The sequence below is a fragment of the Dendropsophus ebraccatus genome, chromosome 2 (assembly GCF_027789765.1).
Source record: "Dendropsophus ebraccatus isolate aDenEbr1 chromosome 2, aDenEbr1.pat, whole genome shotgun sequence".
NCBI lineage: Eukaryota > Metazoa > Chordata > Amphibia > Anura > Hylidae > Dendropsophus > Dendropsophus ebraccatus.
The window spans coordinates 893,718-913,869 of record NC_091455.1 but is presented as its reverse complement, the minus strand read 5'-3'; the positions used below and the strand labels follow the sequence as shown (position 1 = coordinate 913,869).

General features: G+C 50.5%; 1 protein-coding gene across 1 annotated transcript in view; it reads right to left on the bottom strand.

Moving 5' to 3' along the window:
- Nucleotides 1-20,152, bottom strand: part of MAPK15 (mitogen-activated protein kinase 15) — a 68,154-nt gene that overhangs the window by 29,124 nt on the left and 18,878 nt on the right. The window contains exon 6 of the mRNA XM_069959759.1: nucleotides 819-949. Within this exon, the coding sequence (XP_069815860.1) occupies nucleotides 819-949 (131 nt within the window). The remainder of the gene's footprint in view (nucleotides 1-818; nucleotides 950-20,152) is intronic.

Sequence of the window (20,152 nt, the reverse complement as noted above, 5' to 3'; positions counted from 1 at the left end):
CCCATCGCCCTACAGGATGCCAAGCCAGCCCCAGAGCCCAGACCCGTCATCCTACAGGACCCCACCCCTGCCCCAGAGCCCGGACCTGTCGCCCTACAGAACCCCACCCCTGACCCAGAGCCCAGACCCGTCGCCCTACAGGACCCCACCCCTGCCCCAGAGTACAGACCCGTCGCCCTACAGGACCCCACCCCTGACCCAGAGCCCAGACCAGTCACCCTACAGGACCCCACCCCTGCCCCAGAGCCCAGACCCGTCGCCCTACAGGACCCCACCCCAGCCCCAGAGTACAGACCCGTCACCCTACAGGACATAACGCGCACCCTGGAGCCCAGACCCGTCACCCGACAGGAACCCCACCTCTGCCCCAGAGCCCAGACCTGTCATCCTACAGGACCCCACCCCTGCCCCAGAGTACAGACCCGTCGCCCTACAGGACATAACACGCACCCTGGAGCCCAGACCCATCGCCCTACAGGATGCCAAGCCAGCCCCAGAGCCCAGACCCGTCATCCTACAGGACCCCACCCCTGCCCCAGAGTACAGACCTGTCGCCCTACAGGACCCCACCCCTGACCCAGATCCGAGACCCGTCGCCCTACAGGACCTCACCCGACCCAGAGCCCAGAGCCATCTCCCAACAGGACCCCGCTCTGGAGCCCTACAGGACATGACACCGGTCGCCCTACAGCACAGCACTTCCCTGTTACTCTACAAGATACCACACCCTCATGCCTGTAACAATCGCCCCTCACCTCTGTGACTTTTGCCTTAGGACTCCCACCCATGCCCGGGGACCTTTTTTCTCATCCCTTTACCTTCTGGTCCCGGTGTATGACATTGCCAGAGTGCAGGAACTTTGTGGCCTTCAGCAGCTGGTACAGGATGTATCTCATGTGCACGTCCTTTAGGAGATTCCCCTTCTTAATAACTGCGTGAAGATCAGTCTCTGAAAAACGGTGATGACATCATGAGGTACGGGACGCCTCCAGCTACTAGAGAACAGCTCCAGGTTCCACTTACAGACACGAGGGGAGAGCGAGGGACAACGGAGAGAGAAGAGACGGCGGGGAGAGAGAAGGGACGGCGGAGAGAGAGAAGGGACAGCGGGGAGAGAGAAGGGACAGCGGGGAGAGAGAAGGGACAGCGGGGAGAGAGAAGGGACAGCGGGGAGAGAGAAGGGACAGCGGGGAGAGAGAAGGGACAGCGGGGAGAGAGAAGGGACAGCGGGGAGAGAGAAGGGACAGCGGGGAGAGAGAAGGGACAGCGGGGAGAGAGAAGGGACAGCGGGGAGAGATAAGGGATAGCGGGGAGAGAGAAAAGGGACAGCGGAGAGAAAGAGACAGCGGAGAGAGAGAAGGGACAGCGGGGAGAGAGAAGGGACAGCGGGGAGAGAGAAGGGACAGCGGAGAGAGAGAAGGGACAGCGGGGAGAGAGAAGGGACAGCGGGGAGAGAGAAGGGACAGCGGGGAGAGTGAAGGGACAGCGGGGAGAGAGAAAAGGGACAGCGGAGAGAGAAGGGACAGCGAAGAGAGAGAAGAGACAGCGGGGAGAGAGAAGAGACAGCGGGGAGAGAGAAGGGACAGCGGGGAGAGAGAAGGGACAGCGGGGAGAGAGAAGGGACAGCGGAGAGAGAGAAGGGACAGCGGGGAGAGAGAAGGGACAGCGGGGAGAGAGAAGGGACAGCGGGGAGAGAGAAGGGACAGCGGAGAGAGAGAAGGGACAGCGGAGAGAGAGAAGGGACGGCGGGGAGAGAGAAGGGACAGCGGGGAGAGAGAAGGGACAGCGGAGAGAGAGAAGGGACAGCGGGGAGAGAGAAGGGACAGCGGGGAGAGAGAAGGGACAGCGAAGAGAGAGAAAAGGGACAGCGAAGAGAGAGAAAAGGGACAGCGGGGAGAGAAAAGGGACAGCGGAGAGAGAAGAGAAAGCGGAGAGAGAGAAAAGGGACAGCGGAGAGAGAAGAGAAAGCGGAGAGAGAGAAGGGAAAGCAAAGAGAGAGAGAAGGGACAGCGGGGAGAGAAAAGGGACAGCGGAGAGAGAGAAGAGAAAGCGGAGAGAGAGAAGAGAAAGCGGAGAGAGAGAAGGGACAGCGGAGAGAGAGAAGAGAAAGCGGAGAGAGAGAAGGGTCAGCGAAGAGAGAGAAGGGACAGCGGGGAGAGAGAAGGGACAGCGAAGAGAGAGAAAAGGGACAGCGGAGAGAGAGAAGAGACAGCGGAGAGAGAGAAGGGACAGCGGGGAGAGAGAAGAGAAAGCGGAGAGAGAGACAGAGGGGAGAGAGAAGGAACAGCGGAGAGAGAGAAGAGAAAGCGGAGAGAGAGAAGGGTCAGCGAAGAGAGAGAAGGGACAGCGGGGAGAGAGAAGGGACAGCGGGGAGAGAGAAGGGACAGCGGAGAGAGAGAAGGGACAGCGGGGAGAGAGAAGGGACAGCGGGGAGAGAGAAGAGAAAGCGGAGAGAGAGACAGCGGGGAGAGAGAAGGAACAGCGGAGAGAGAGAAAGCGGAGAGAGAGAAGGGACAGCGGAGAGAGAGGAGGAACAGCGGAAAGAAAGAAGGGACAGCGAAGAGAGAGAAGGGACAGCGGGGAGAGAGAAGGGACAGCGGGGAGAGAGAAGGGACAGCGGAGAGAGAGAAGGGACAGCGGAGAGAGAGAAGGGACAGCGGAGAGAGAGAAGGGACAGCGGAGAGGGTGAAGGGACAGCGGAGAGAGAGAAAAGGGACAGCGGAGAGAGAGAAAAGGGACAAGCGAAGAGAGAGAAGGGACAGCAGGGAGAGAGAAAAGGGACAGCGGAGAGAGAGAAGGGACAGCGGAGAGAGAGAAGAGACAGCGGAGAGAGAGAAGGGACAGCGGGGAGAGAGAAGGGACAGCGGGGAGAGAGAAGGGACAGCGGGGAGAGAGGAGGGACAGCGGAAAGAAAGAAGGGACAGCGAAGAGAGAGGAGGGACAGCGGAAAGAAAGAAGGGACAGCGAAGAGAGAGCAGGGACAGCGGGGAGAGAGAAGGGACAGCGGGGAGAGAGAAGGGACAGCGGGGAGAGAGAAGGGACAGCGGGGAGAGAGAAGGGACAGCGGAGAGAGAGAAGGGACAGCGGGGAGAGAGAAGGGACAGCGGGGAGAGAGAAGGGACAGCGGAGAGAGAGAAGGGACAGCGGGAAGAGAGAAGGGACAGCGGGGAGAGAGAAGGGACAGCGGGGAGAGAGAAGGGACAGCGGGGAGAGAGAAGGGACAGCGGGGAAAGAGAAGGGACAACGGGGAGAGAGAAGGGACAGCGGGGAGAGTGAAGGGACAGCGGGGAGAGAGAAAAGGGACAGCGGAGAGAGTGAAGGGACAGCGGGGAGAGAGAAGGGACAGCGGGGAGAGAGAAGGGACAGCGGGGAGAGAGAAGGGACAGCGGGGAGAGAGAAGGGACAGCGGAGAGAGAGAAGGGACAACGGGGAGAGAGAAGAGACAGCGGGGAGAGTGAAGGGACAGCGGGGAGAGTGAAGGGACAGCGGGGAGAGAGATGGGACAGCGGGGAGAGAGAAGGGACAGCGGGGAGAGAGAAGGGACAGCGGGGAGAGAGAAGAGAAAGCGGAGAGAGAGAAGGGACAGCGGAGAGAGTGAAGGGACAGCGGGGAGAGAGAAAAGGGACAGCGGAGAGAGAGAAAAGGGACAAGCGAAGAGAGAGAAGGGACAGCAGGGAGAGAGAAAAGGGACAGCGGAGAGAGAGAAGGGACAGCGGAGAGAGAGAAGAGACAGCGGAGAGAGAGAAGGGACAGCGGGGAGAGAGAAGGGACAGCGGAGAGAGAGAAGGGACAGCGGGGAGAGAGAAGGGACAGCGGGGAGAGAGAAGGGACAGCGGGGAGAGAGAAGGGACAGCGGGGAGAGAGAAGGGACAGCGGGGAGAGAGAAGGGACAGCGGGGAGAGAGAAAAGGGACAGCGGAGAGAAAGAGACAGCGGAGAGAGAGAAGGGACAGCGGGGAGAGAGAAGGGACAGCGGAGAGAGAGAAGGGACAGCGGGGAGAGAGAACGGACAGCGGAGAGAGAGACAGCGGGGAGAGAGAAGGGACAGCGGGGAGAGAGAAGGGACAGCGGGGAAAGAGAAGGAACAGCGGAGAGAGAGACAGCGGGGAGAGAGAAGGGACAGCGGAGAGAGAGACAGCGGGGAGAGAGAAGGGACAGCGGAGAGAGAGACAGCGGGGAGAGAGAAGGGATAGCAGGGAGAGAGAAGGGACAGCGGAGAGAGAGAAGGGACAGCGAAGAGAGAGACAGCGGGGAGAGAGAAGGGACAGCGGAGAGAGAGAAGGGACAGCGGGGAGAGAGAAGGGACAGCGGGGAGAGAGAAGGGACAGCGGAGAGAGAGAGAAGGGACAGCGGGGAGAGAGAAGGGACAGCGGAGAGAGAGAAGGGACAGCGGGGAGAGAGAAGGGACAGCGGGGAGAGAGAAGGGACAGCGGGGAGAGAGAAGGGACAGCGGAGAGAGAGAAGGGACAGCGGGAAGAGAGAAGGGACAGCGGGGAGAGAGAAGGGACAGCGGGGAGATTAGAAGGGACAGCGGGGAGAGAGAAGGGACAGCGGGGAGAGAGAAGGGACAGCGGGGAGAGAGAAGGGACAGCGGGGAGAGAGAAGGGACAGCGGAGAGAGAGAAGGGACAGCGAGGAGAGAGAAGGGACAGCGGGGAGAGAGAAGGGACAGCGGGGAGAGAGAAGGGACAGCGGGGAGAGAGAAGGGACAGCAGGGAGAGAGAAGGGACAGCGGAGAGAGAGACAGCGGGGAGAGAGAAGGGACAGCGGAGAGAGAGACAGCGGGGAGAGATAAGGGATAGCGGGGAGAGAGAAGGGACAGCGGAGAGAGAGAAGGGACAGCGAAGAGAGAGACAGCGGGGAGAGAGAAGGGACAGCGGAGAGAGAGAAGGGACAGCGAGGAGAGAGAAGGGACAGCGGGGAGAGAGAAGAGACAGCGGGGAGAGAGAAGGGAAAGCGGGGAGAGAGAAGAGACAGCGGGGAGAGAGAAGAGACAGCGGGGAGAGAGAAGGGACAGCGGGGAGAGAGAAGGGACAGCGGGGAGAGAGAAGGGACAGCGGGGAGAGAGAAGGGACAGCGGAGAGAGAGAAGGGACAGCGGAGAGAGAGAAGGGACAGCGAAGAGAGAGACAGCGGGGAGAGAGAAGGGACAGCGGAGAGAGAGAAGGGACAGCGGGGAGAGAGAAGGGACAGCGGGGAGAGAGAAGGGACAGCGGGGAGAGAGAAGAGACAGCGGGGAGAGAGAAGGGACAGCGGGGAGAGAGAAGAGACAGCGGGGAGAGAGAAGGGACAGCGGGGAGAGAGAAGGGACAGCGGAGAGAGAGAAGAGACAGCGGGGGGGGGGGGGGCAGACATGACACTATACATTACACACTATATGGGGGGAGGGGCAGACATGACACTATACATTACACACTATATGGGGGAGGGCAGACATGACACTATACATTACACACTATATGGGGGGGGGGGCAGACATGACACTATACATTACACACTATATGGGGGGGCAGACATGACACTATACATTACACACTATATGGGGGGAGGGGCAGACATGACACTATACATTACACACTATATGGGGGGGAGGGGGCAGACATGACACTATACATTACACACTATATGGGGGAGGGGCAGACATGACACTATACATTACACACTATATGGGGGGAGGGGCAGACATGACACTATACATTACACACTATATGGGGGAGGGCAGACATGACACTATACATTACACACTATATGGGGTGGGCACGACATGACACTATACATTACACACTATATGGGGGGGGCAGACATGACACTATACATTACACACTATATGGGGGGAGGGGCAGGACATGACACTATACATTACACACTATATGGGGGAGGGGCAGACATGACACTATACATTACACACTATATGGGGGAGGGGCAGACATGACACTATACATTACACACTATATGGGGGGGGCAGACATGACACTATACATTACACACTATATGGGGGGAGGGCAGACATGACACTATACATTACACACTATATGGGGGGAGGGCAGACATGACACTATACATTACACACTATATGGGGGAGGGGCAGACATGACACTATACATTACACACTATATGGGGGGAGGGGCAGACATGACCTATATACATTACACACTATATGGGGGAGGGGGCAGACATGACACTATACATTACACACTATATGGGGGGAGGGGCAGACATGACACTATACATTACACACTATATGGGGAGGGGCAGACATGACACTATACATTACACACTATATGGGGGAGGGGCAGACATGACACTATACATTACACACTATATGGGGGGAGGGGCAGACATGACACTATACATTACACACTATATGGGGGGGCAGACATGACACTATACATTACACACTATATGGGGGGCCAGACATGACACTATACATTACACACTATATGGGGGGAGGGGCAGACATGACACTATACATTACACACTATATGGGGGGGCAGACATGACACTATACATTACACACTATATGGGGGGGGCAGACATGACACTATACATTACACACTATATGGGGGGAGGGGCAGACATGACACTATACATTACATACTATATGGGGGGGCAGACATGACACTATACATTACACACTATATGGGGGGAGGGGCAGACATGACACTATACATTACACACTATATGGGGGGGGGCAGACATGACACTATACATTACACACTATATGGGGGGGGGCAGACATGACACTATACATTACACACTATATGGGGGGGGCAGACATGACACTATACATTACACACTATATGGGGGGAGGGGCAGACATGACACTATACATTACACACTATATGGGGGGGCAGACATGACACTATACATTACACACTATATGGGGGGAGGGGCAGACATGACACTATACATTACACACTATATGGGGGGGGGGGCAGACATGACACTATACATTACACACTATATGGGAGGGGCAGACATGACACTATACATTACACACTATATGGGGGGGGCAGACATGACACTATACATTACACACTATATGGGGGGGGCAGACATGACACTATACATTACACACTATATGGGGGGAGGGGCAGACATGACACTATACATTACACACTATATGGGGGGAGGGGCAGACATGACACTATACATTACACACTATATGGGGGGAGGGGCAGACAAGAAACTATACATTACACACTATATGGGGGGAGGGGCAGACATGACACTATACAATACACACTATATGGGGGGAGGGGCAGACATGACACTATACATTACACACTATATGGGGGAGGGGCAGACATGACACTATACATTACACACTATATGGGGGGAGGGGCAGACATGACACTATACATTACACACTATATGGGGGGAGGGGCAGACATGACACTATACATTACACACTATATGGGGGGAGGGGCAGACATGACACTATACATTACACACTATATGGGGGGCAGACATGACACTATACATTACACACTATATGGGGGGAGGGGCAGACATGACACTATACATTACACACTATATGGGGGGGCAGACATGACACTATACATTACACACTATATGGGGGGGGGCAGACATGACACTATACATTACACACTATATGGGGGGAGGGGCAGACATGACACTATACATTACACACTATATGGGGGGAGGGGCAGACATGACACTATACATTACACACTATATGGGGGGGCAGACATGACACTATACATTACACACTATATGGGGGAGGGGCAGACATGACACTATACATTACACACTATATGGGGGAGGGGCAGACATGACACTATACATTACACACTATATGGGGGGGGCAGACATGACACTATACATTACACACTATATGGGGGGGCAGACATGACACTATACATTACACACTATATGGAGGGGCAGACATGACACTATACATTACACACTATATGGGGGGAGGGGCAGACATGACACTATACATTACACACTATATGGGGGAGGGGCAGACATGACACTATACATTACACACTATATGGGGGAGGGGCAGACATGACACTATACATTACACACTATATGGGGGGGGGCAGACATGACACTATACATTACACACTATATGGGGGGGGCAGACATGACACTATACATTACACACTATATGGGGGAGGGGCAGACATGACACTATACATTACACACTATATGGGGGGGGGCAGACATGACACTATACATTACACACTATATGGGGGGGGCAGACATGACACTATACATTACACACTATATGGGGGGGAGGGGCAGACATGACACTATACATTACACACTATATGGGGGGGGGCAGACATGACACTATACATTACACACTATATGGGGGAGGGGGCAGACATGACACTATACATTACACACTATATGGGGGGGGGCAGACATGACACTATACATTACACACTATATGGGGGGGGGCAGACATGACACTATACATTACACACTATATGGGGGGGCAGACATGACACTATACATTACACACTATATGGGGGAGGGGCAGACATGACACTATACATTACACACTATATGGAGGGGGCAGACATGACACTATACATTACACACTATATGGGGGGGGCAGACATGACACTATACATTACACACTATATGGGGGGAGGGGCAGACATGACACTATACATTACACACTATATGGGGAGGGGCAGACATGACACTATACATTACACACTATATGGGGAGGGGCAGACATGACACTATACATTACACACTATATGGGGGGAGGGGCAGACATGACACTATACATTACACACTATATGGGGGGGGGCAGACATGACACTATACATTACACACTATATGGGGGGAGGGCAGACATGACACTATACATTACACACTATATGGGGGAGGGGCAGACATGACACTATACATTACACACTATATGGGGGAGGGGCAGACATGACACTATACATTACACACTATATGGGGGGAGGGGCAGACATGACACTATACATTACACACTATATGGGGGAGGGGCAGACATGACACTATACATTACACACTATATGGGGGGAGGGGCAGACATGACACTATACATTACACACTATATGGGGGGGCAGACATGACACTATACATTACACACTATATGGGGGGAGGGGCAGACATGACACTATACATTACACACTATATGGGGGAGGGGCAGACATGACACTATACATTACACACTATATGGGGGAGGGGCAGACATGACACTATACATTACACACTATATGGGGGGGGGCAGACATGACACTATACATTACACACTATATGGGGGGGGCAGACATGACACTATACATTACACACTATATGGGGGGAGGGGCAGACATGACACTATACATTACACACTATATGGGAGGGGCAGACATGACACTATACATTACACACTATATGGGGGAGGGGCAGACATGACACTATACATTACACACTATATGGGGGGAGGGCAGACATGACACTATACATTACACACTATATGGGGGGGGGCAGACATGACACTATACATTACACACTATATGGGGGGGGCAGACATGACACTATACATTACACACTATATGGGGGGAGGGGCAGACATGACACTATACATTACACACTATATGGGGGAGGGGCAGACATGACACTATACATTACACACTATATGGGGGGAGGGGCAGACATGACACTATACATTACACACTATATGGGGGAGGGGCAGACATGACACTATACATTACACACTATATGGGGGGAGGGGCAGACATGACACTATACATTACACACTATATGGGGGGAGGGGCAGACATGACACTATACATTACACACTATATGGGGGAGGGGCAGACATGACACTATACATTACACACTATAGGGGGGGAGGGGCAGACATGACACTATACATTACACACTATATGGGGGAGGGGCAGACATGACACTATACATTACACACTATATGGGGAGGGGCAGACATGACACTATACATTACACACTATATGGGGGGGGGCAGACATGACACTATACATTACACACTATATGGGGGAGGGGCAGACATGACACTATACATTACACACTATATGGGGAGGGGCAGACATGACACTATACATTACACACTATATGGGAGGGGCAGACATGACACTATACATTACACACTATATGGGGGAGGGGCAGACATGACACTATACATTACACACTATATGGGGGGAGGGGCAGACATGACACTATACATTACACACTATATGGGGGGGGGGCAGACATGACACTATACATTACACACTATATGGGGGGAGGGGCAGACATGACACTATACATTACACACTATATGGGGGGAGGGGCAGACATGACACTATACATTACACACTATATGGGGGGAGGGGCAGACATGACACTATACATTACACACTATATGGGGGGAGGGGCAGACATGACACTATACATTACACACTATATGGGGGGAGGGGCAGACATGACACTATACATTACACACTATATGGGGGGGGCAGACATGACACTATACATTACACACTATATGGGGGAGGGGCAGACATGACACTATACATTACACACTATATGGGGGAGGGGCAGACATGACACTATACATTACACACTATATGGGGGAGGGGCAGACATGACACTATACATTACACACTATATGGGGGAGGGGCAGACATGACACTATACATTACACACTATATGGGGGAGGGGCAGACATGACACTATACATTACACACTATATGGGGGGGGGGCAGACATGACACTATACATTACACACTATATGGGGGGGGCAGACATGACACTATACATTACACACTATATGGGGGGAGGGGCAGACATGACACTATACATTACACACTATATGGGGGAGGGGCAGACATGACACTATACATTACACACTATATGGGGGGGGCAGACATGACACTATACATTACACACTATATGGGGGAGGGCAGACATGACACTATACATTACACACTATATGGGGGGAGGGGCAGACATGACACTATACATTACACACTATATGGGGGAGGGGCAGACATGACACTATACATTACACACTATATGGGGGGAGGGGCAGACATGACACTATACATTACACACTATATGGGGGGAGGGGCAGACATGACACTATACATTACACACTATATGGGGGGGGGCAGACATGACACTATACATTACACACTATATGGGGGAGGGGCAGACATGACACTATACATTACACACTATATGGGGGGAGGGGCAGACATGACACTATACATTACACACTATATGGGGGGAGGGGCAGACATGACACTATACATTACACACTATATGGGGGGGGGCAGACATGACACTATACATTACACACTATATGGGGGGAGGGGCAGACATGACACTATACATTACACACTATATGGGGGGGCAGACATGACACTATACATTACACACTATATGGGGGGGGCAGACATGACACTATACATTACACACTATATGGGGGGGGCAGACATGACACTATACATTACACACTATATGGGGGAGGGGCAGACATGACACTATACATTACACACTATATGGGGGGGGCAGACATGACACTATACATTACACACTATATGGGGGAGGGGCAGGACATGACACTATACATTACACACTATATGGGGGGGGCAGACATGACACTATACATTACACACTATATGGGGGGAGGGGCAGACATGACACTATACATTACACACTATATGGGGAGGGGCAGACATGACACTATACATTACACACTATATGGGGGGGGGGGCAGACATGACACTATACATTACACACTATATGGGGGGGGGCAGACATGACACTATACATTACACACTATATGGGGGGAGGGGCAGACATGACACTATACATTACACACTATATGGGGGGAGGGGCAGACATGACACTATACATTACACACTATATGGGGGGGGCAGACATGACACTATACATTACACACTATATGGGGGAGGGGCAGACATGACACTATACATTACACACTATATGGGGAGGGGCAGACATGACACTATACATTACACACTATATGGGGGGAGGGGCAGACATGACACTATACATTACACACTATATGGGGGGGGCAGACATGACACTATACATTACACACTATATGGGGGAGGGGCAGACATGACACTATACATTACACACTATATGGGGGAGGGGCAGACATGACACTATACATTACACACTATATGGGGGAGGGGCAGACATGACACTATACATTACACACTATATGGGGGGGGGCAGACATGACACTATACATTACACACTATATGGGGGAGGGGCAGACATGACACTATACATTACACACTATATGGGGGAGGGGCAGACATGACACTATACATTACACACTATAGGGGGGGGGGCAGACATGACACTATACATTACACACTATATGGGGGGGGCAGGACATGACACTATACATTACACACTATATGGGGGAGGGGCAGACATGACACTATACATTACACACTATATGGGGGAGGGGCAGACATGACACTATACATTACACACTATATGGGGGGAGGGGCAGACATGACACTATACATTACACACTATATGGGGGAGGGCAGACATGACACTATACATTACACACTATATGGGGGAGGGGCAGACATGACACTATACATTACACACTATATGGGGGGGGCAGACATGACACTATACATTACACACTATATGGGGGAGGGCAGACATGACACTATACATTACACACTATATGGGGGGAGGGCAGACATGACACTATACATTACACACTATATGGGGGGGGCAGACATGACACTATACATTACACACTATATGGGGGGAGGGGCAGACATGACACTATACATTACACACTATATGGGGGGGGCAGACATGACACTATACATTACACACTATATGGGGGAGGGGCAGACATGACACTATACATTACACACTATATGGGGGAGGGGCAGACATGACACTATACATTACACACTATATGGGGGGGGGCAGACATGACACTATACATTACACACTATATGGGGGAGGGGCAGACATGACACTATACATTACACACTATATGGGAGGGGCAGACATGACACTATACATTACACACTATATGGGGGGGGCAGACCATGACACTATACATTACACACTATATGGGGGGGCAGACATGACACTATACATTACACACTATATGGGGTGAGGGGCAGACATGACACTATACATACACACTATATGGGGGAGGGGCAGACATGACACTATACATTACACACTATATGGGGGGGGCAGACATCACACTATACATACACACTATATGGGGGGAGGGGCAGACATGACACTATACATTACACACTATATGGGGGGGCAGACATGACACTATACATTACACACTATATGGGGGGAGGGGCAGACATGACACTATACATTACACACTATATGGGGGAGGGGCAGACATGACACTATACATTACACACTATATGGGGGGAGGGGCAGACATGACACTATACATTACACACTATATGGGGGGAGGGGCAGACATGACACTATACATTACACACTATAGGGGGGAGGGGCAGACATGACACTATACATTACACACTATATGGGGGAGGGGCAGACATGACACTATACATTACACACTATATGGGGAGGGGCAGACATGACACTATACATTACACACTATATGGGGGGGGCAGACATGACACTATACATTACACACTATATGGGGGAGGGGCAGACAAGACACTATACATTACACACTATATGGGGGGGGGCAGACATGACACTATACATTACACACTATATGGGGGAGGGGCAGACATGACACTATACATTACACACTATATGGGGGGGGGGCAGACATGACACTATACATTACACACTATATGGGGGAGGGGCAGACATGACACTATACATTACACACTATATGGGGGGAGGGGCAGACATGACACTATACATTACACACTATATGGGGGGAGGGCAGACATGACACTATACATTACACACTATATGGGGGAGGGGCAGACATGACACTATACATTACACACTATATGGGGGGGGCAGACATGACACTATACATTACACACTATATGGGGGGGGGGCAGACATGACACTATACATTACACACTATATGGGGGGGGGCAGACATGACACTATACATTACACACTATATGGGGGGGCAGACATGACACTATACATTACACACTATATGGGGGGAGGGGCAGACATGACACTATACATTACACACTATATGGGGGGGGCAGACATGACACTATACATTACACACTATATGGGGGGAGGGGCAGACATGACACTATACATTACACACTATATGGGGGGAGGGGCAGACATGACACTATACATTACACACTATATGGGGGGGGGGCAGACATGACACTATACATTACACACTATATGGGGGAGGGGCAGACATGACACTATACATTACACACTATATGGGGGGAGGGCAGACATGACACTATACATTACACACTATATGGGGGGGGCAGACATGACACTATACATTACACACGATATGGGGGGAGGGCAGACATGACACTATACATTACACACTATATGGGGGAGGGCAGACATGACACTATACATTACACACTATATGGGGGAGGGGCAGACATGACACTATACATTACACACTATATGGAGGGGCAGACATGACACTATACATTACACACTATATGGGGGAGGGGCAGACATGACACTATACATTACACACTATATGGGGGAGGGGCAGACATGACACTATACATTACACACTATATGGGGGGAGGGGCAGACATGACACTATACATTACACACTATATGGGGGAGGGGCAGACATGACACTATACATTACACACTATATGGGGGGGGCAGACATGACACTATACATTACACACTATATGGGGGGAGGGGCAGACATGACACTATACATTACACACTATATGGGGGGAGGGGCAGACATGACACTATACATTACACACTATATGGGGGAGGGGCAGACATGACACTATACATTACACACTATATGGGGGGGGGCAGACATGACACTATACATTACACACTATATGGGGGGGCAGACATGACACTATACATTACACACTATATGGGGGGAGGGGCAGACATGACACTATACATTACACACTATATGGGGGGAGGGGCAGACATGACACTATACATTACACACTATATGGGGGGAGGGGCAGACATGACACTATACATTACACACTATATGGGGGGAGGGGCAGACATGACACTATACATTACACACTATATGGGGGGGGGCAGACATGACACTATACATTACACACTATATGGGGGAGGGGCAGACATGACACTATACATTACACACTATATGGGGGAGGGGCAGACATGACACTATACATTACACACTATATGGGGGGGGGCAGACATGACACTATACATTACACACTATATAGGGGGAGGGGCAGACATGACACTATACATTACACACTATATGGGGAGGGGCAGACATGACACTATACATTACACACTATATGGGGGGAGGGGCAGACATGACACTATACATTACACACTATATGGGAGGGGCAGACATGACACTATACATTACACACTATATGGGGGGGGGCAGACATGACACTATACATTACACACTATATGGGGGGAGGGGCAGACATGACACTATACATTACACACTATATGGGGAGGGGCAGACATGACACTATACATTACACACTATATGGGGGGGGGGCAGACATGACACTATACATTACACACTATATGGGGAGGGGCAGACATGACACTATACATTACACACTATATGGGGGGGGCAGACATGACACTATACATTACACACTATATGGGGGGAGGGGCAGACATGACACTATACATTACACACTATATGGGGAGGGGCAGACATGACACTATACATTACACACTATATGGGGGGAGGGGCAGACATGACACTATACATTACACACTATATGGGGGAGGGGCAGACATGACACTATACATTACACACTATATGGGGGGGGCAGACATGACACTATACATTACACACTATATGGGGGAGGGGGCAGACATGACACTATACATTACACACTATATGGGGGGAGGGGCAGACATGACACTATACATTACACACTATATGGGGGGAGGGCAGACATGACACTATACATTACACACTATATGGGGGAGGGGCAGACATGACACTATACATTACACACTATATGGGGGGAGGGGCAGACATGACACTATACATTACACACTATATGGGGGAGGGCAGACATGACACTATACATTACACACTATATGGGGAGGGGCAGACATGACACTATACATTACACACTATATGGGGGGAGGGGCAGACATGACACTATACATTACACACTATATGGGGGGGGGCAGACATGACACTATACATTACACACTATATGGGGGAGGGGCAGACATGACACTATACATTACACACTATATGGGGGGGGGCAGACATGACACTATACATTACACACTATATGGGGGGAGGGGCAGACATGACACTATACATTACACACTATATGGGGGAGGGGCAGACATGACACTATACATTACACACTATATGGGGGGGGCAGACATGACACTATACATTACACACTATATGGGGAGGGGCAGACATGACACTATACATTACACACTATATGGGGGAGGGGCAGACATGACACTATACATTACACACTTTATGGGGGGGGCAGACATGACACTATACATTACACACTATATGGGGGGGGCAGACATGACACTATACATTACACACTATATGGGGGGAGGGGCAGACATGACACTATACATTACACACTATATGGGGGGAGGGGCAGACATGACACTATACATTACACACTATATGGGGGGAGGGGCAGACATGACACTATACATTACACACTATATGGGGGGAGGGGCAGACATGACACTATACATTACACACTATATGGGGGGAGGGGCAGACATGACACTATACATTACACACTATATGGGGGGGGCAGACATGACACTATACATTACACACTATATGGGGGGAGGGGCAGACATGACACTATACATTACACACTATATGGGAGGGGCAGACATGACACTATACATTACACACTATATGGGGGAGGGGCAGACATGACACTATACATTACACACTATATGGGAGGGGCAGACATGACACTATACATTACACACTATATGGGGGAGGGGGCAGACATGACACTATACATTACACACTATATGGGGAGGGGCAGACATGACACTATACATTACACACTATATGGGGGGGCAGACATGACACTATACATTACACACTATATGGGGGGAGGGGCAGACATGACACTATACATTACACACTATATGGGGGGAGGGCAGACATGACACTATACATTACACACTATATGGGGGGAGGGGCAGACATGACACTATACATTACACACTATATGGGGGGAGGGGCAGACATGACACTATACATTACACACTATATGGGGGGAGGGGCAGACATGACACTATACATTACACACTATATGGGGGGGGGGGCAGACATGACACTATACATTACACACTATATGGGGGGAGGGGCAGACATGACACTATACATTACACACTATATGGGGGGGGCAGACATGACACTATACATTACACACTATATGGGGGGGGGGGCAGACATGACACTATACATTACACACTATATGGGGGAGGGGCAGACATGACACTATACATTACACACTATATGGGGGAGGGGCAGACATGACACTATACATTACACACTATATGGGGGGGGCAGACATGACACTATACATTACACACTATATGGGGGGAGGGGCAGACATGACACTATACATTACACACTATATGGGGGGAGGCAGACATGACACTATACATTACACACTATATGGGGGGAGGGGCAGACATGACACTATACATTACACACTATATGGGGGGGCAGACATGACACTATACATTACACACTATATGGGGGAGGGGCAGACATGACACTATACATTACACACTATATGGGGGGAGGGGCAGACATGACACTATACATTACACACTATATGGGGGAGGGCAGACATGACACTATACATTACACACTATATGGGGGGGGGCAGACATGACACTATACATTACACACTATATGGGGGGAGGGGCAGACATGACACTATACATTACACACTATATGGGGGGGCAGACATGACACTATACATTACACACTATATGGGGGAGGGGCAGACATGACACTATACATTACACACTATATGGGGGAGGGGCAGACATGACACTATACATTACACACTATATGGGGAGGGGCAGACATGACACTATACATTACACACTATATGGGGGGAGGGGCAGACATGACACTATACATTACACACTATATGGGGGGGGGGCAGACATGACACTATACATTACACACTATATGGGGGAGGGGCAGACATGACACTATACATTACACACTATATGGGGGAGGGGCAGACATGACACTATACATTACACACTATATGGGGGGAGGGGCAGACATGACACTATACATTACACACTATATGGGGGGAGGGGCAGACATGACACTATACATTACACACTATATGGGGGAGGGGCAGACATGACACTATACATTACACACTATATGGGGGGGGGCAGACATGACACTATACATTACACACTATATGGGGGGGGGGCAGACATGACACTATACATTACACACTATATGGGGGGAGGGGCAGACATGACACTATACATTACACACTATATGGGGGGGGCAGACATGACACTATACATTACACACTATATGGGGGGGGGCAGACATGACACTATACATTACACACTATATGGGGGGGGGCAGACATGACACTATACATTACACACTATATGGGGGAGGGGCAGACATGACACTATACATTACACACTATATGGGGGGAGGGGCAGACATGACACTATACATTACACACTATATGGGGGAGGGGCAGACATGACACTATACATTACACACTATATGGGAGGGGCAGACATGACACTATACATTACACACTATATGGGGGGAGGGGCAGACATGACACTATACATTACACACTATATGGGGGGAGGGGCAGACATGACACTATACATTACACACTATATGGGGGAGGGGCAGACATGACACTATACATTACACACTATATGGGGGAGGGGCAGACATGACACTATACATTACACACTATATGGGGGAGGGGCAGACATGACACTATACATTACACACTATATGGGGGAGGGGCAGACATGACACTATACATTACACACTATATGGGGGGGGCAGACATGACACTATACATTACACACTATATGGGGGGGGCAGACATGACACTATACATTACACACTATATGGGGGAAGGGCAGACATGACACTATACATTACACACTATATGGGGGGGGCAGACATGACACTATACATTACACACTATATGGGGGGAGGGGCAGACATGACACTATACATTACACACTATATGGGGGGGCAGACATGACACTATACATTACACACTATATGGGGGGAGGGGCAGACATGACACTATACATTACACACTATATGGGGGGGCAGACATGACACTATACATTACACACTATATGGGGGGAGGGGCAGACATGACACTATACATTACACACTATATGGGGGAGGGGCAGACATGACACTATACATTACACACTATATGGGGGGAGGGCAGACATGACACTATACATTACACACTATATGGGGGGAGGGGCAGACATGACACTATACATTACACACTATATGGGGGAGGGGCAGACATGACACTATACATTACACACTATATGGGGAGGGGCAGACATGACACTATACATTACACACTATATGGGGGGAGGGGCAGACATGACACTATACATTACACACTATATGGGAGGGGCAGACATGACACTATACATTACACACTATATGGGGGGAGGGGCAGACATGACACTATACATTACACACTATATGGGGAGGGGCAGACATGACACTATACATTACACACTATATGGGGGGAGGGCAGACATGACACTATACATTACACACTATATGGGGGAGGGGCAGACATGACACTATACATTACACACTATATGGGGGGAGGGGCAGACATGACACTATACATTACACACTATATGGGGGAGGGGCAGACATGACACTATACATTACACACTATATGGGGGAGGGGCAGACATGACACTATACATTACACACTATATGGGGGGA